General features: G+C 45.2%; 1 protein-coding gene across 2 annotated transcripts in view; it reads left to right on the top strand.

Moving 5' to 3' along the window:
• CACNA2D2 (calcium voltage-gated channel auxiliary subunit alpha2delta 2) overlaps positions 1–19,953 on the top strand; it is a 643,579-nt gene that overhangs the window by 20,849 nt on the left and 602,777 nt on the right. For both annotated transcript variants that reach the window (XM_039547175.1, XM_039547174.1), the window contains exon 2: positions 6,362–6,443. In XM_039547175.1, the coding sequence (XP_039403109.1) occupies positions 6,362–6,443 (82 nt within the window). The remainder of the gene's footprint in view (positions 1–6,361; positions 6,444–19,953) is intronic.

The following is a 19,953-nucleotide window of genomic DNA, read 5'->3' as shown; positions in this document are numbered from 1 at the left end:
TGTGCTTTGCTGGTTGTGGTTGGTGTGTTTTTTTTTTTTTTTTTTAATTACCAGGGCTGTGGCTGTGGGAGTGTGTGTGAGTTGATGTGATAAAGGGATACATCAATCTTCTGGGGACCCTTCGCAGTACCATTAAGTATGGTATTTGGTACATTTGACCACTTAATTTCTCCTCTTTCTATTGGCCAGTCATCTACAAACAGCATGATTTTTCTCAAGCCTGCTTTTTAATTTATTCACTGAATTATCCTTTGGCCTCCAGCTTCTCTGGGAAAAAAGCTGGTTGTGAGTATTTTGACAGGACACATTGATCACATGGTATTGGTGGAGTGTAACTCTTAGATGGCAAACACTTGGGTTTTCAGGTTCAAAACTCATTTTCCAGGAATATTCTCTCGTATTCCCTATAAAATTGGCTAGTTCTGTGAACATTCCTGCCAGTTATACTTGTTCACTGGACTATTTGTGGTTAACAAATTGAGCACAAATTAAAGTGTGTTTTGTTACAAAATGTAATCTAGTATTTGTGGCATTTTGTTCACATTATTTGCCCAGGTCTAGGTTGCGGGCCCATAAAGCCATCTCTGCAAATTATCCCTCTGATTTTTATTTACTTATTTATTAATTTTTACACTGAGGTCTGGAGGACCCAGCTGAGGTCAAGGCCCCTCTGTGCTAGGTGTTGTGTACACACGCATTAAGAGACTGCCTGCTGCAATGAGCTGACAAGACTGAGTGGGAGGGGAAAACAAAGGCACAGAGAGGGGACGTGTGTGGCCGAGATGACGCAGCAGGTCAGCGGAAGAGCTGGGAATTCCAGTCCAGGGTTCTATCTAGCAGACCATCCTATCTTCTTAATAGATCTTTCTTCCATTAGATTTCTGGAATTTCTCTCTCCTTCATCCCCCTCCAAGGTGCTTTATTGTGGGGTGAAAGTGGGTGAGTAACATCTTGAGGAGGGGTGTGTGTGTGTGTGTGTGTGTGTGAATGTATTTGTATATAAATATGTATACACATACATGCACGAGTGTGTATGAATTGTCTAGGTATTTTCTTGCCCTTATTCCTGATAAGCACCTGTGCACATACTTGAAATTAACAGGGAGTCATGAAAATGACAGTATGGGAGGTTTGAAAATGACTGGCAGAGTGGCCAGCAATATCTGTGGCTGTTCCGTTACAAACCAGTACTCTCCAGAAGTCCTGTTCAACAACAACAAATGTTGGGTCATATTTTTTTTCTGGTCAGTAAATATTGGCTTGTATAGGGCTTTCCCTTTCAAATATATAAGAAATGAAGAATGCACACACATGTGAAGGTAGTTGGAGAATTGAGAATTTTGAAGAATAAGCCAATTAAAAGGGAAAGTTCCTTCACAGCAAAAATTGGACAACACTATAATTAATAACCTTTTTAAATAGCGATATTTAATAACGGGGGAGGGATAGCTCAGTAGTTTAAGCATTGGCCTGCTAAACCCAGGGTTGTGAGCTCAATCCTTGAGGGGGCTGTTTAGGGATCTGGAACAAAAATCTGGGGATTAGTCCTGCTTTGAGCAGGGGTTGGACTAGATCACCTCCTGAGGTCCCTTCCAACCCTGATATTCTATGATTTGGATATTGAAGCAAAACAGGAATCAGAGTGAAGCATTGTTGGCTGAACACACAGCATTAAGTGTGTACGCTTGTACAAAATACTTTCTGTATAGCCCATTGAGCCTTGGGGGAGCATATCCTCTCAACAAATTGTTTTTCCCCTTGTCCTTGTATTCACCCACGAAAGCTCATGCTGCAAAACATCTGTTAGTCTATAAGGTGCCACAGGATTCTTTGCTGCTTGTCCTTTTTACATTCTTGAGACCACAAACAAATGGAATTGACCTGTCTTGGTGGCTTGCTTGTGAGTGAGAGCTGCTGTGCAGAAGACCAGGGCTAAGGAATTAGGGGGGACTTGGGCCAAGGAAGGGGTGTTCCTTGACTCCACGGGAATTCCCATTCCCTTCCCAATGAATGCCCCCAGGAGTGGTGGTGGTGGCGGCGGCAGCAGCTCAGACATATTAACCAAAGTCTTCCATGGAGGTATGGGACCTTGAGAAAGGGGACTGGCTTATGTAAAATGGGGAACTTGCCCTGGGCCCAAACCAGGTATGTCCAGAATAGGAGAGCAGTCAGAAAAGAGATCCACCTCTTTTTCTGAAGGAATGTATGTGAGGTGCAAACTTCTCTAGCTCCCATATAGCACAGGTTGGAGTGCAGCACTGGATGCGTGTGCTAGTAAATATTTTTGAAGTGCTGCCTTTTTTTTTTTTTTTTAAGTTTTATCTCTTCTCTCTAAACAAAAAATCAAATATGCAGATTATGAAATCAATTAACATTTTTTAAAGCTTCCTTTGAGGAGACAATGACAAAGGATGTTGCTTTTTTTTTAAAGATTTCTTTATATTCCTTGTTACAAATCGTACAGCAGGTTTATAAATGGTGCAGATTGGGGGCAGGGGGAGCCACCAAACACACAACATTTTTGTATTTGAGTGCCAAGGGAACTTGAAATTACACATTGCATCCACACGTGGTCAAGGGTCTGCTTTTGGCAGGGACTGAGGTAAGCTGTGCAGGATAGTCATTAAACGGGGTGGAGAGTGGGACCATGAGGCAGCCTCACTATGGTATGCTGGTGCCTATCTAGTAACTTGCTCAGTGGTGACCCAAAACTCCTGTCTTTGGGATATCCTCCTCTCTCATATTAATTCACTGGAGAAGGATACTTCAGGCTGCTGCAGCTGGAATTAAATTCAGGAAAAGGCTTTAGCACACAGGTCGCAAATGGGGCCTTGTGACTGGTAATGCATCTGTGTCAATAGTATCCCAGTAAGTGCAGCGGCCTTGCTGTTTGCTTTATATTTTATTTATAAATGCCATTTCACAAGAGCGGTAAGACACTCCGGGCTAAGCATTTCGAGGAATTATTGCTCCTCGAGCCCCGTAACGCCACCTGAGGCGTGCAATAATGGCCTAGAGATGCAATGACTGTCATGTCTTATTGCTTACAGCTTCCATACCAGAGTTGCTTCAAAGTAAAATCTCCATGTGCATAATGGCATATCAGTTTCTTTGTCCTTTTCATCCTTGCGCTAATCCCTTTCTGTAAAATTTCAAGAGGAACAATCACAGAAGCAGGAGGTCAACTGAGGTAGAATAGTAATATATTTTTTTTAATAGTACCTTCCTACCCAGAACATGGCAAGTGGTGGGTGAAGAGGTGATGCCAAATTCTAGGATGTGCCTGGCCTTGAACATTCCTGGTCACCAGAATCACTGGCCCCAAATGTTATAGTGATGGCTGCATTTAGGAATCCATAGATATAAACCAGGTCTACACTACAAACTTTTGCTGGTGTAGTAATGTCAGGCAATTAATTATTTTTCTTTAACCATTCAATACTGACAGAAGCCCTGGTATAGTCAGTTATACCAGCAAAATTACTTTTTTGCTAGTATAGCCTGTTTTGTTCAGAGAACTGGCGTAAGCACTCTTTTTTTGCCCATGTAAGCTGCATCCACACTATGGGAGTTTGTTGGTATAACTATACTGGCAAACCTTCTGTAGTGGAAGCCAGTGGTTCTCAACCTTTCCAAACTAATGTACCCCTTTCAGGAGTCTGATTTGTCTTGCATACCCCATGTTTCACTTCACTTAAAAACTACTTGCTTACAAAATCAGAACAAAAATATAAGTGTTACAGCACAGTATTACTGAAAAATTGCTTACTTTCTAATTTTTACCATATAATTATAAAAAAAAATCATGACCACCTAGGTTAAGAAACACTGATATAGTATTTAGAGCAGTATAAACAAGTCATTGTCTGTATGAAATTTTAGTTTTTACTGCCTTAGCTAGTGCTTTTCATTTAGCCTGTTGAAAAACTAGGCAAACATCTAGATGAGTTGCTGTACCTCCTGGGGGTACATGTACCACTGGTGCAGGCTAGGCCAGAGATACTTGGATATGGAGATGATGGTCGTGGCTCCAGAGTTAAGGCTCAGTTGAATTTTACACTTTGAATCAAAATTCCAACCTTTTTTCTTATGCCTGGAAACATACCTTATCTCCTCCCCAAAATGACAGCACTTATTGTTTGGGCACAGAAGGAATTTTCTGTGGATTTAAGTAACTCAGTTAATTCATTTGAGTTAAAATTTCTTTAAAAATTAAGAAAATGAGCACCCCATGTCAGTTTGGTGTATATGTCTTGAATGATCTTAACAGAATAATGTAGATGCCTCAAACTTCCCATATAGTTAGAACTGTCTGAAATCTTGTGCCTTGATGGCACGTGAAGATGTTTTTTCTTTTTTTTGTTAAGGATTAATGGACTAGATGGGCTATAGGTTTCATCTGATATGGCAAGTGCAGTGTTCCTAGAGAGATGGGATGGACAGATGCTGTAGGTAGCTAGAATTCAGTGAAAGATGCCAGCTGTGTAAACTCCTCAGAGGGCTTCTAGAACTTGACCCTCCACCTTTTAAAACCGCTGTCTGTGTGGCTTTGCTCTCTGCTTCTCAGAGAAAATGTGTCTGCTCCTTTCTTGCCCATATGCTCCCCTGCCTGCCTTCCCCTCCTCTACCAAACTCCTGAGGGCAAAAATCAGAGCATCACCTGCTTTAGAACATTAGACCAGTTTAATCAGAGAGATGAGGTTTTCAGCATGATTAATTCTGTAAGCTTGGATTGTGCAGCTATACTAGCCTTCTGTTGGCGGCCTCCTGTGTAACGTTAACAATTGGCAAGAGCTCCACCTGTGTGAATAACATAGGTATCTGCCGGCCAGATTCCTGTCCTCCTTAGGTGCCTCCACTCCAGGTGTTTACAAGTGGTGCTTCTGCTCTAAAAGAGAAGCTGTGTGCGTGTGGGGGGGGAGGGGGGTGTTTCTCTGGAATTTGTGCCTAAGGGAAATGCATATTGGCCCCAGGCTGACAATCATTAGACTGTAAAATACAGTACTACAATCCTCTCATAAGTTGGGTTTCCCTATCTCCTGTCCTTGCAGAGAGGCTAGTTTGGTTCAGTGGCGTGTGTGTGTGTGTGTGTGTGTGTGTGTGTGTGTATATGTGTATATATATATATATATATATAATAAAAATAGGGAGAGCGCCCCCCCCCCCCCTCGGATCTGGGGGAATTGTCCTGGATTTAATATGGTCCAAGGCCGATAGCTCTATCGCTTTATGCCCTCTCCACTGCATGATCCTACTTGCTGTGAGGCTGGCTTCCTACTTTCCATTACTGGCCTCAGTTTCGTCTACTCCTCTTTGGCTCCTTTTTCTGATGCAGCACTTAGAGATGAAAGGTGCCATGGGAATAGCACTGAAAATAATAATAATTGGGATGTAGACAAGCCAGCAGCACTTTTTCAGGCCGGGTGGGAGATTTGACATTTGCATGGCCAGGAATTAAAGAAGTCAGGGAAGCTCATTAAAAGCAGAGGAGGACTAAAAGCTGTGAATTTGAGGAGTTTTGTTTGTTGTTACAACTAAAAATACATTTGGGGGTGGGGTGTGGGGGGTATAGAGTGTGCTGTGGACAAATGCAGGCTTGCCAGCAATGGGAACTCTTGCCATAAAGTGATCGGTACATAGGAGTGACATGGTGTAGTCCATGCTGCAGCTTCCCATCCCATTCTGATCAAGTAACCCAAGAGGCAGCTTTGCCAATAACTTCTTCTCAGACCTGGCAGCACCACCTCTTATGGGAATGAGAAATATTGGGGCTGCTTATTAGCTGAGCCCTGGGATTCTCCTGATCCAATATTAGGCTCCCAAGTGTGTCAAATGCTGTCTTGTGGCCTTGCAATCATATAAATTAACATCGGAAAAGCCCTGTTATAGCCTAGAGCCCATTCCCTAGCTGGGGCAGGGCATAGTCTCCTGCCAGAAGACAGGGCTGATCCTGAACTGGTTCTGTGGGTGCTCGTGGCCAAACAGGCCTGCAGGAGCAACAAGCTGCTCTCCATAGCAAAAGCCAAGCACTGAACCACTCAGGCCTTGAATAGTCCCTTTGGGGTTGCAAGATTATCTGTCTCTCCTGCTTAGTAAAAGGACGAAAAGAGGCACGTTGCAATTTCTGCTTTGCCTGCCCTCCCCTTCCCCTTTCCTTTGTGTGTAAACTTAACAGTCCTGAAGCCCCAGCCATGACTCTAAGGACAGACGTTCTTGGTGTTCTGCCCACATCTGGCAGTGCAGAAACAGCATGCAGTAAACTTGGCTGTGGGCACTGATTTCCTTCCTCCGCCTTCGATTATCCTGCTGATCTAAGTGTCAGGGCTCTGACTCCGTGCGTCTCTCTCTCCCCGTCTTGCAGGATGCAGTACTGGACCAGAAGGCTGGAGCAGGAGATTGATGGAGTGATGAGGCTATTCGGTGGTGTCCAGCAGCTCAGAGGGGTAAGCTGTCTCTCTTGCCCTCTGTTTCCTTCCTTGTGGCACTGAGCAGCTCTCCTATTCTAGAGAAGCTGCCTGCGTGAACGCTTGTCATAAGTCACCGTCTCTCTGTGTGCAGGGTTGTGGCTGCCTGTGCCTCTGGTTGCTAGTCAATTTGATGCATTTATCAAGTGTGCATGTGTGTTTTGTAGCCATCTACCTGGGTTTCTGTATGGCTGCACGTGACTGTTTTCTCACACTTCGTTGTGTTCTTTCCCTGTACTGCACAGCATACACACACTAAATCCAGCTGCTTGTGCTGCCAAGGAGAGGCAGTGCTCATATTCGCCTTGTAAGTTTAAACTCTCACTCTTAAAACAGGCTGCATTCAGAGAATAATCTGAGTGGCTGATTTGCACCTAAGTACCATAATGAAACGTGGTGGTTTTTAGTTGGCGAATAACAATCTGTTTCCCCGTGTACAGGTGTTCACAAATAAAACACCATCGCAGAGGCCCCTGTTTCCTCACCCTTCTGTTCCTCATTGCCCAGCTAAGCGGTGAAGCCAGGGACTGAATGGTCTGTGGCAGCAGAACTCCCTCCTCATTCCTGGAAGTGATTCCTCCAAGTCTGAGTTGGGGGTAGTGAAAGAGAAGCCTGCCCTATTTCTGCCCATGCTGTACTGGCACTATGGGGGAGGGGGAGAGAGAGAGAGAGAGAGAACACTTCAGCCTCCAGGGCCTCCTTTCCCCAACACTTCCATCCTCACCTTATTAGTTATTTAAATGGAATAATCTGAAATAAATATTGAAACACTAGAGGTGTGAGGATCCTAAAGACATCAGGCTCTTGCAGCATGCTAGATATATTGCTCCACCACTACAAAGCAATATATAGTATATTTCTGTGTCTGATTCTTTCATTTACACTGGTTTAAAACAGGTGCAACTCCTTTGTTTTGACAGCAGTTACTCTAGTTTCCTACCATTGACTTTGTGGCCTTGTCTAAATGCAGAAGTTGCACTGATTTAACTTGTTTTTAAAAGGATTGAGTTAAACAGGTGCAAAACCCCATGTAGACGTTCTTCATGTGGTTTATTTTAGGCTAGCTTAAGTCACTACTATTTGACTTAGGCTAAATGGATATAGGCCAGGTTTATATTCATTTAAGAGCAACCACATCACCTTTTGACTCAGTTTAAGTAAATAAGTTTTAAAATCATGCTGTTAGTTAAATTGGGGCAACTTTGCATATAGACAAGCTCTCAAATCAGAACTGGGCTCTTGGTGTTGAGCTACCAGCACATCCTGTATAGGGTGTGTGTGTGTGTGTGTGTGATGGACAACATGCTCTTCAGAAGAGCACCTGGGAAGGACTACTACTTAGTTCCACATCTGCGACTGCGCATTCATATAATGTTGTTCTCCTTTTGCATTTTGCTCCCATGCACGTTAAATAGGTGCATTGGAATCCAAAATGAAATAGTGTTCTGTCTAATACCAACATTAAGTTACACTCTACTTTATCAGCCCTTGTTTCCCATTGGCCAGTCAGTAAATTGCAGGTAAGGGTGATCACTTCCTTCTGTTTAATTATTCTTGTGGCATAGGGTTCCCCAAGCTGTAATTGAATAGCACAGGATCAGTTGAAATCAGACAGGATTAACGTGAAGCAGAAAGAGAATTTTTGTACACTGTTATGTGGTGACTGTACAAGCAAGTGGTGGGCTACTGACAACTTTTAACATCACCCCACTGAATGTCTTGTTGTAATCGTAAAAGAATAGCCAAGGTTATCTATGGATCAACAAATGGGGGACCTGGTATGGTGCTTAAGGGTTGATTTCATAAGCAGAATGTAAAATGAATGACACCTACTTTAGAGGGCAGATCCCCAGCTGGTGCACATTGGCAGAGCTTCATTGACTTTAAACCTAGCTGCCTTTCATCCCAAAGAGCTTTACAAACTGTACGCACATACAGCACTGTTGCCCACCAGTCCGTCTGGGATGCAGTGTGGCAGCTGTTTAACAGCACAGAGCAGTTTAGGACAGGAAGTGAAAAGGGAGTACTGTAATCTGTTGGGGATATTTAGGGAGCAGGAGCACATAATTGTTTAAAGTTAGGGACTGACTAATACTCCCTCTCTTCAAAAAGTGCCATCTGGACAGGGCCTTGGGTTTGTGTCTCATCTGAAAGACACCACCTCCAGCAAAACACCACTCTAAAGATCACAAAGGCACTTTGGTTTGGGACTGACTCAGACAACAAGAGCACCAGCTGAATCACCAGGAGGGAAGAATGGAATACAACTTTGTGAGAAGCTATGGGAACTGAAGCTTGCATCTAAATGGAAATGTCTTATTGGGGCTTGTAAAAAAGGATGATTATGAGGCAGATGTAATTCCTTGTGAGACAGGTAGGGGAAAGAACGATGGAATGAGTGCTGCTTTCAGTATTAGAGACTGGTCATGCTGTCTTCTGAGTGCGGGAAATCTGGAAACCAAAAGCAGAAAGAGAGAAAATGTGAGGTTGGAGGTATTGGGGCTATTTCCAAGTCAGGACCCAGCTTTGGCTCTGATTTGTTGTAGCTGTACAAGGGGCTGAACCAAACGGGTGTTTGTCTAACCTGCTTTTAAAAACCTCCAATGACAGAGGTTCCACAACCTCCCTGAGCAATTTATTCCAGTGCTTAACTACCCTGACAGGAAGCTTTTTTTTTTCCCTAATGTCCAGCCTAACCCTCCCTTGCTGCAATTTAAGCCCATTGCTGCTTATCCTATCCTGAACAATTTTTCTCCCTCTTCCTTGTAATACCCTTTTATGTATTCAAAACTGTTATGTCCCCTCTCAGTCTTCTCTTCTCCAGACTAAACAAGCCCAGTTTTTTCAATCTATCCTCATAAGTCATGTTTTTCTAGACCTTTCATTATTTTTGTTGTTCTCCTCTGGACTTTCTCAAATTTGTCAACATCTTTCCTAAAATGTTGTGCCCAGAACTGGACACAATATTCCAGTAGAGGCTGTATCAGCGTGGAGTAGAGCGGAAGAATTACTACTTGTCTTGCTTACAACATTCCTGTTAATACATGCCAGAATGATGTTCACATTTTTTTTTCCAACAGTGTTACTCTGACTCATATTTAGCATGACCCCCAGATCCCATTCCGCAGTACTCCTTCCTAGGCAGTCATTTCCCATTTTGTATGTGTGCAGCTGATTTTTCCTTCCTAAGTGGAGTCCTTTGCATTTTGTCCTAATTGAATTTCATCCTATTTTCTTAAGACCATTTCTCCAGTTTATCTAGTTCATGTTGAATTTTAGTTCTATCTTCCAAAGCACTTGCATCCCCTCCCAGCTTGGTATCGTCTGCAGACTTTATAAGTGTATTCCCTCTATACCATTATCTAAATAATTGATGAAGATATTGAACAGAACCGGGCCCAGAACTGATCCCTGCGGGACCCCACTTGATATGCCCTTCCAGCTTGGCTGTGAACCACAGGTAACTACTCTCTGGGAATGGTTTCTCAACCAGTTATGCACCCACCTTTTAGTAGCTCCATCTCGGTTGTATTTCCCTAGTTTGTTTATGAGTCTGTCATGCAAGACAGTATCAAAAGCCTTACTAAAGTCAGGATATACCACATCTACTGCTTCTCCTCCATCCACAAGGCTTGTTACCCTGTCACAGAAAGCGATTAGGTTTATTTGACACAATTTATTCTTGACAAATCTATGCTGACTGTTACTTATCACCTTATCTGCTAGGTGTTTGCAGATTATTTGCTCCATTATCTTTCTGCATCTCTTTCCTCAATACACACATCTTTCCAGGTTCTGCAAGTGCCATGGTATGGGTAGGTTTAGGGACTGTAGCATGTACCTGATGTGTATGCATTTTAAGCAAATTTATACCTGTATACAACTAGTGCACATGCTGGTTGTTCCCCTCTCCCCCAGACTTTGTGTGTTGCTTTTCATGGCAGGGGATCAGGAACTAACAGTGAGTGTGCTTGCGGGTTCTAGCTCTGTGTGTGTATGTCCTAGCTCTGTCTGCATTTCCCAAGTTAGATTGCAGATTCATGGAGCCAGGGACTCTCTTTGTAAATTTATGTACAGCACCTAGCACAGCAGGAGCCCTGATTTGGGACCTGAAATATTATGTGGATCTAAATTTGGTGATTCATGCCCCTAGCTCCTCATGGGGTATTGGAGAAAACTGCTGTTCAAGCAGAAGCTGCAGTCCAGATCCGTGAACCCCTGCCAGTGTACATTCTGGGTCCCGCCGTCGTCTCTCACAGGGTTATGGAGGGAGCAAGTACTGGGGACGGTGCTGCTCCAGAAATGGATCTTCAGTCCAGGCCTGACTATACCCAGTAAATAACAATAATAGAAATTCCCTCCTCAGCTTTGTCAGGGTTATTTATTTATATTTTTTGGTTGCTGTGAAATGAGGTTTCAGTCCCACATCTTAACTGTTTTGGCCTATGAGGCATGAAATTTATTGTCAGAAAGCTGGTCTCTGGGAACATAATGGTGCTGAATATTTTATTCTGCCCACCTGAGAATGATTTTTTTTTTTTAATTTTAACTCTTAAGTCATTTCCTGGAGTTGGCATACTAAATGTCAGATGCCCTGTTTCCTCCTCTCCTGAAGCCTGAAGATAGTCATCTTGCGCGCCTCTTTGATGGATGTTTTTTGAGTTTGCACCACTTCAGATGCATCTTTGTTTTTGTACATTGTTTTTTCTTTGCAGTCATAAAAGAGTGATAGAGGCCTCGGTTGCAGTGGGATGGCATGCCAAAGTGCTGGCTTTTCATCTCCGAGATATAGGTTCAGCATTCCCCTAAGGGCCTGATCCTGCATGGGACTATATGTGCTTAAGTATTTTCAGGGTTGGAGCTGCAGATGTGGCCTCATCTGCTTAATCCAGTGGCCAGAGATACCAATGATTAAACCCTTATTGACCTCAGTGGTGCAGGATCAGGCTCTGTATTGGTTTGTCCCAGATGTGACTTCAGAGACAAAACCCTGATTCTCAAGGGTTTGGCGTGGTTTGTTCCCTCCCATCCAAAACCATGGTTTTGGATACCTGAACCAGCTCCTCCATGAATCCTTGCAAATTTGACTCTGTCCAGTGTAGTGGAGTGTGGGGTTTTCAAGTATTCATTCGATATAATTAACCAGTTTAAAATACACATTTCTCTGTTAAAATAAGGTATATTTTATTCCCAAACATAACTCCCGGTCTTCTTTTGTGTTTGCTCTGTTAGTAACTTTAGATTATTTCCCCCTGGTCACAGCAGTCCTCTCAGCATTTTGCAGGACAGGTAATGTAATACTGACATTGTGTGCTGCCATGTCCCTAAAATTCTAACTCTCTTCCCATGTTTTAGTGTGGTCATAAACTACCAGGTTTAGTCGGAAAGTGACAGTGCATTAGCGATTTCCTGTTGTAGTCTGTCTTCACATCACAAAAAGCACCACAGAGTTTGGTGCTATGCTCAAGAGACCCAGGACTAGAATAGCAGCTGGTACATTGGCAGAGGTAGAGGTGGTGTGTGTGTGTGTGATAGGGAGCGCAGGACTGGAGTAGCAGCGGGGCTGTGGGTTGGGATTGAAGGGCATTGATGGAACTGTGTAGGGGGTGGGGCTGAAGGTTAGTGGCATTGGCAGAGCTGTGGGAGAGGACTAGAATCAGAGGGGCTGTGGCTCAGGATTGAGGGGCTGTCTGCTGGTAGTCAGGGTTGATTGAGGTACCTCAGCAGGTCTCTGTCACTATGGTACATTACATAGAGCTTGCTTGCACCATGCTTGACTCATGTAGTGCTATTAGTACCCTGGGTTCACAAAAAGAAATTCATAAATTTTAAATATAAAAGGCAGAGGAACTCATATCACAGACTTGAGGCAGGCACAGTGCCCACAGGTGCTGTGTAAACTCCCTCTTGCCAATGCAGCTCTGTCCTGACCTGTGGTGCGCTCCTGCAATTCCTGTCATGAGACGTCTCACAAATCTGGCAACGCACCTCAATATTGGCCTGCATTACAGTCTTGCATTTGCGCTGCCTGACCTTTTGTGAGCAGCTGCAAATTGTGCAGTGTTCTTTATTTTTTGTGAAACCGATGAGACTGCCAGGTTCTTCTCAATTGTTAACTAAACTGCATGTGACCCCAGGTCTCCAAATATGAAAGGCTGATGCCTCAAACCAGTGTCATCTGCCCCCCTTACCTCTCCCCAGCACCTTCACTCTCAGAGTAATGGCCTTGATCCTCTGCTTCAGTCCTCACAGCCGGGTGAAGAAAAACCCAGCTGTAGAGTTGCGACTGTTGGGATCCCTTGGCTTGCCTGCTGCCATGGGGCATGCCACAGGGACAGGCACAAAGGCTGACCCCGGGGACATTGTGCTCCGAAGGTCTTCATGTCGGTATTACTCTAACAGGTGGGGGTTAGCAGTGAGGCACTGTGGGACAGGCAGAGTAGAGCAGGTGCAGGGTCCCTCCCTGCCCCTCACCTCTGCAATCGGCTGAACCAAGCTGACAGTCCCCTCTCGAATCCAGCAGGCTGCCTCTGCCACCCTCTCCAGAGAAGTAGGTCGTGGTGACTGGCTCAGCCCTGCGTCCTTTTCATCCAGCACCAGCTTGCTGCCTGCAGATCATGCTGCCCTTTTTGTCTCCTAATAGTAATGAGGAAACACCCAGTCCATAAAGGTCCAGATGGCCCGAAAAGCTGAGCCGTCAGCTGGGTGTGAGGAGCAGCTTGTTGGCAGAGCTTGGCAGCCGGCTGCCCTCCAGCCCATCGATGCTTGATCCTCCTCTACAGGTGTCACTGCAATGTTGGGGAAAGCACAGAGATTGAACAGGGTGCATGGGGGAGGGCGTGAGTTTAAAGCCATGCCGATCCCACGGAGGGCTTCCTCTATTTACGGGCAATCCCATAGTGGCGGGTGTGCCATTCTGGATGTAGCGTTCCTCCCTCGAAGGCTCTGCTGAGCACCTTGGAGCAGATAGATGGCTCCAGTCTTTCCTAAACTGACATCTAATTTTTCTTCAGTGGCTTTTTTTTGTTTGACTGCATCAGGACTTTCACTTCTTGCTGTGCTCTGCTTTCCCAACTCTTTAACTTTACCTGACAGTCTGGCACCCCTGCTTGCCTGGAAGTTCTCTTATTTGTTGTTGTTGGGGGGTTGTAGAAGTGAGGGACTTGAGCACTGGCTGGGGAGGGCCAGTGTGGCCAGATACTGTGCAAGCTTTGCCAGCACCACCTGCTGTTTGAATTCCACGTGTCCATACACCTCTGCTTGTGCACATTGGTCCTGGCCTTTTCGTGAGCTGAGACCTACCTTCCCATCAAATTGTCGGAGTTGGCTGTGCGCCAGTGAGGATTCAGTGTATTTTAAAGTCTTTGTTCTGAGCAAAGATTTGGATTTGGGTCTGCAGAGCTGAAGGGTGAGTGCATGAACCCACTGTAGCTCCTGCCTTTGTCCTTCTCATGTGTCTCTGCAACCTGCTGCTTTTCACCCTTCTGTGTTGTTGCAGCCTCTATACAAATGTTGTTAAAGAACCAGAGGATTTTTTTTTTAAATGACATCAGCAGGTGAGAAGCACATTTGTGAGGGTAGCTGCCAGTGTGTTTCTGTTCAGTCTTCTAATGATAACGATACAGGTAACTGTGAGAATTGCATGTACTGGATGACGCTTTCTGTAGCCGGGTATTGTTACCTGTTTGTCAGCCTGAATGCTGATCTGTCTGGGGCAGGGGGCTGTGGAACGGATCCGTCTTCTGCCTTTGGGGGTGGTGGAGCATTGCTTTGCTTGCCTTAATTTCCTTTGAGTGAGGAGGACTCTCACTGGGAATTCAGGGGGTAGTGGTAGGGATTTGGACAGTGTCCAGAGTGTTAGTAAAAATGAACTGGTATTACAGTAACAGAGATCAGGGCTCCATTGTGCTAGGAGCAGTATAGACACTTTCTGAGAGACAGTCCCAGCCCCTGCGAGCTTGCAGTCTAAATACACAAGATGACAGTGGGTGGAAGGGGAAACCGAGAAATGCACATGGGGGACATGACTTGGCCAAGCTCTTATATCAGATGAGTGGCCACGCTGGGAAGAGAACCCAAGTGTCCTGACTCCCAGTCGAGTGCTCTAGCTGCTAGACCATGCTTTAAAACCATCCCCTGGTGATGGGGAAGGGGTTGGTCTTGCCCATCTTAAAAGCCAGATCTATCCTGAGTGCGCTGAGGTGTGTTTAAGTATGGAGAGTTCCTAGGGACTAGATTGTGGCTAGAGCCCATAGAAGGAATGTTTGCTGGAGTCAAAATCCTGAGCAGTAGCTCTGCTGCCCATGTTGTGGGTGCATTGTGCTCAGTGTTGAGAAAGGAGGTGCAGTTCTGACTAATTTCCACCCCCTTCCTTCCCACTTTCAGACAGCTAGCTTCCCAGGAGGTGCTAGCCGGGAATAGGGACTATGCATCCTGGTGCGATGCTGGCCAGCCTATGCTGATACCCAGCCCCCTACGTCTGTTCCCCACCTATAGGAAGCAAGGTTCATGTGCTGTCTATTTAAGCTGGTACTCACCGTTCTTCTCCCCCCCCCCCCATGCACGCACACACTGTTTCCAAATGCCATTGCTCTGCCCTCTCCTGCTCCTCTTGTTTGGGGAGGTGAAGTGTGCGATGCCAGATAAACACATTCCAGTTCCAAACTGCTCAGGTTTATTTTAATCTGCCCAGGCCGTTCAACAGCTTCAGCAGTCTGCTCAACACTGAGTGCAAAGCTGACTATGTATTACTGAGTGGGAGTGTTTTTTAATGTTCCCCTCGCAGCAGCTTGGCGGGGGGGGGGGGGTGCCTTCCTGTGCCACCCTTTAGCAGGGTCTTTGCAAGTGGCTCCTTCTGGCAGCCCCCTCCTCTTCACCCTTCCTCTCCACTTAGAGTGTATTGCATCCATCCTAAGAGCTGTCAGGGAAACATATGCTCCAGCTTTTAATTCATTTGCATAATGAGGCTAATATGTATGAATAATTCATAGGGGATAGCTGCATGTGGATGTTCACTCCATGGCATTTGCACCCCTCGTTAAATCCCTTCCAGTGGCTGGTGCAAACCCAGTGAGGAGGTTGGAAGGGATGAATCAATACAACAGACTGCAGCCCAGTTGACTTGGCGGATACAGGAGCTCTTCTCTGAGAGAGGGAGAAACACCCCTGTTAGCAGGCGGGAGCCCAGCGCATTACAACAAAGGGGCGAAGCAGCCTAGAAGTCTCACATGTTAGGCTAGAAACTTGTTTCTTTTAGTGGGAAGCTGTGAATTTAAAATGCTCTGCAATATTTCGAAGTGAAGGTGGGGAAGTGAAGGTGTGCCCTCTAGCTCTTCATATTATTTATTTTATTTTATTTATTTTTGTAGAGGCCTTGGTAAAACTTGATTTTGTTCCTGGGCTGATACATTTTCTCTAGTCATCTGCCCTTTGCCAAGGGGACTGATCATGGAAACATGAATATTTGTCCTCCCTGCCTTTAAAACAATAGTTTGGGAAAGATTCCCCAGTTTGCAGGCTCTGAACAGGGCAAAGAACATTCTGGTCTGTTTATTCCATGAGCTGAGTGAGTGGAAAGCTGAGAGTCCCTGGAAATGCTTAGTAATAGGAGGATCTGATTGATTGAACTATGGTGATTTATCTCACTTGCAACAAATGAGATCACAAGCTGATTTCCTCAATTTAAAAAAAACAACACAAAAACACTCTTGGCTTTCTTCTGTGGTTTTCCAGCCCAGGATCTCAATACACATTGCAAATATGAATGATTTTAGCCACACATCCTCCCTGTGGATCTATTACACATGGGGAAACTGAGGCAGATTGAATTGGCAAAGGCCATGCAGTGGAGTTGTGACAAAACCTGGCATCTTCTCTGCTGGTGATGTGCTCTAGTCATTTGCCTGTGCTCCTGCTCATTGTGTTAAAGTGCCTAAGGAGGTTAGACCCCACGTTTGAAAGAAGTCACTGTCCAGAAAAAGACATATTGTAACCAGAGCTGTGCGGAGGATGAAAGTTCCATTTTTTTGCAAAGGGTTTTATTAAGACTTTGAAATTTGGCTTTAATGCAAGTCAGAACAAAAACTGAACACTTTGAAATTCTCTGAAGGAAAATTCCAGGAGGAAAAGAGCTGTTTTGGGTCAATCAAAATGTGTTTGTTTGTTTTTGTAATGTGCTTTTGTATATATTATAATGCAAAATAGAAACTTTTTTTCAAAATAAATGTAATTTCAAAATGAAAGATCGAAATGTTTTGTTCCAGAAATGTCAAATCGGTATGTTTCGCACTGGCGGAAGTTTGTGGTTTTTTTCCCTGGTTTTCTTCCCAGTTTCTTGACCCAGTTTCATGAAGAACTTTTGTTTTTGATAAAACTGGACATTCTGCTGGAATATGGTCTTGTCAAAATTCCCCCAACCAGCTGTTGTAACACAGAGGGAAGTGGGGAAATCCTGAACCAAAATGTGACACGTTGCACAAAGCCCAAGTGCTAGAAAGATGTCAGTTTAGATATGTCTGTTTTCTACTTACTCCAGGCTTCAGCATTAAAACCATCCAGTGAAACTCCAACACAACTCATCAGTGAACGTATCTTACAGACTGACCTGCCTCCCAGGGCTTGGGCCAGGTTGTGCCTGTTAGGCTTTGGCATCAGTGTGGTTAGGTGTGGAGCTGATTTCCTTTAGGAGGCAGTGTACGTCCCAGAGCTCCAGCACACAGCTAGCACTCTCCTAAGGACATCCATGCCTGTGGGAAGGTGGTAGGGCTATGATGGAGGAAGAGGTGTGCCACCCTGGGAAGAGGCCTTGAGGCTCAACCCAGAACCCTTCCTGTGGGAGGCTGCATCCAGGTGTGTGCAAGCCCAGTGCCACTGTCCCTTCTCTAGCTCCCTGGCAACGCAGCGCTGTTAGAGCCAAGTCCCCAAAGCCTACCCCTGGTTGCGGCCTCCCCCAGGCTGTATCATCTTTGAGTAACTTTTGGAGGTCCAGAAGGAGGGCAGCTTGCACCCACTTCTTTCTAAGTGCTGGCTGGCTGACTCCTTCCTCCAGCAGCCCCCCTTCCCTCGCTTGCTCAGAACAGACCCCAGAGGCACTGGTAGGGTTTAGGAAAGTGCCACAGAGACTGCTGAACCCTCCTTCATGAAAGTGGGGGTGTTAGGAGGTGCTGACTGTGCATGGCTGTTTGGGCCATGATCCAGTGTGGAAACCTCTCCTAGGGGCTGTGTTTGCATATCTCAGACCTGAAGTGCAGTGGCAGGGTCTCTTCCTGTTCCTGACCTGGCATAGTAATAGCTCCCAAAGACCTTGTTTGTAACCCCCTCTGGTTGACAGAACTAGGCTTGAATACTGATGCATTTTCAGCTAATCGTCAAGCTGGCAATATCGTGGTCTGATGACACAGATTCCATTGACTTAACTGATTTACCCCCAGTATTGTCGATGAGGGGACAGGCCCAGTGTTCAGCAGATGCTGATGTTCGCACGCGCACATCTCTCGGATGCACAGCCCTGTTTTCTGAAGTTTCCAACAAATGTTGAATTTTTAGCCAGACGCCCAGTGGCAATGCATGTGAGATCCTCATGACGGTTGAACAAAACCATTATGATCTAGGGTGCTGGCACTGCACAGCTGTGGGAACAATGAGAGCATGGACAGCGTTCTGGTGCCATTAATTACCTGGGTTCTGTGCTTGTACTGTGGAGACACCAAGAAACCACATGACCCTCCATTTTAATACTAGGTTAAACCATTAGGTTCAGGCAGCGGTTAAACCAAACCAAAACAAATCTCCTGAATGCAAAATGAATCAATAGGCTGAGATTGTTAAAGTTCGCCTCTTTAAAAACACACACATATTATTATTTAATGGAACGTTAATTGTCTTATTATTCTCTCCAGATGGTTCTTTTCCTTTACACTCAGCAGGGGAATTGATGTAGCTTGGGACTAGGGGCGGCTCTACATATTCCGCCGCCCCAAGCAGTCATGCGCGGGAGGCGCCCCGGAGCCCCGGGAGCAGCGGACCTCCTGCAGCTTGACTGGTGAGGGTCCACTAGTCGCGCGGCTCGGCTGGACCTCGGCTGGACCGGCGGCTGCGGTTGAGCTGCCGCAGGCATGCCTGCGGGAGGTCCAGCCGACCCGCACGACCAGCGAACCGTCCGCAGTCATGCCTGTGGCAGGTCCGGTCGTCCCAGGGCTCCGGTGGACCTCCCGCAGGCGTGACTGCGGCAGGTCCGCTGGCCCAATCTGCCGCCCCTGCCGGCAAGTGCCGCCCCACGCACGTGCTTGTCGCGCTGGGGTCTGGAGCCGGCCCTGCTTGGGACACAATCTCCTGTGAGAGCTGATAACTGAAGATGCAGCTTTATCGCTGATCAGGAATCAAAACAAGGAGAATTTTTTTTTTTTAAATGTCCAGTATGGCGTCAGACTTCCAAGATAAATTGAGGCTGGGGGAACTGCATTGCCTTTTCCACCCAGAAACGCTGGAGGGGGTGGTGGTTGCCTTTCATGTCCCCACCTGGGTTGTCAAACCAAAACTTGGTCTCAGACGCCACCATGGGGAGAAATCTGCATCGCTGGTCTGTGATCCGAGACTGTTTGCACATTTCAACACATGAGTATATGCTCCCAAGTACTCTAAAGAGGATGTCCCTCTTTATATAGCCTGTCTTGGCACATGTATGAAATAACAAGATGGCAGCATTAAAATGCAATGAGGGGTCTGGGATAGGTGGCTCCTCAAGGCCATATTTGCTTTTTTTATTTGAGTGAGGCTTCAGCCCTGTAAATTGCAGCTGCAAACTTGCCTGTTAAGTGAGTATATTTATGGTTTCTCATTAAGGTGGAGCACCTCTGACTTCTGACCTGCATACTTTGCATGGGTTCCCTTGTTTCATAGCAGCTTTTGGCTTGCAATAATTTTGCCAGTTTCCTCATTTCTTTTTAATCATTCAGAGTTTAAAAATTGAACCCGCAGCATCTGACATTGATTCAGGTTTTTTCCCTTTTTGATCTTGGCTGTGATCTGGTTATACCAGAGCGCCTTGTTCAAAGACTAAGGGGATGGCTGAAAAGGTTGTGAGTAGAGCTGGTGGGAAACTTTTAATCAAAACAGTTGATCAACAAAAACACTGTTTTGTAAAAAATCTAAATGTTTAGAAAACATGTCAATTTTGACTTAATTTTGTTTACATGGGTTTGGGAAGTAACAAAATGCTTTGTTTATGTTGACACATCCCCTTTTGGTATTCTTGGAGTGGAACATTTTGGTTTCTTGTTTCAAACTGATCTTTAAAAAAAATAAAAGAAAAATTTGTTTTTAAAAGGTCTAAATAGGAACAAAATGTTTCAATTGACCCCAAATTATATCATCTTGTTCTGTGGGAAATTTTGAGATGGTTTTTGTTTTTTCTTTCCATTTTGGAATGGAAAAAAATTCAAAATGCAGTAACTCCTCACTTAACATCCTACTGCTTAACGTTGTTTCGAAG

This window comes from Mauremys reevesii, linkage group 7 (genome assembly GCF_016161935.1).
Source record: "Mauremys reevesii isolate NIE-2019 linkage group 7, ASM1616193v1, whole genome shotgun sequence".
NCBI classification, from domain to species: Eukaryota; Metazoa; Chordata; order Testudines; family Geoemydidae; genus Mauremys; species Mauremys reevesii.
Note: the sequence above shows the minus strand (reverse complement) of the source record. Positions and strands in the feature narration are given on the sequence as shown.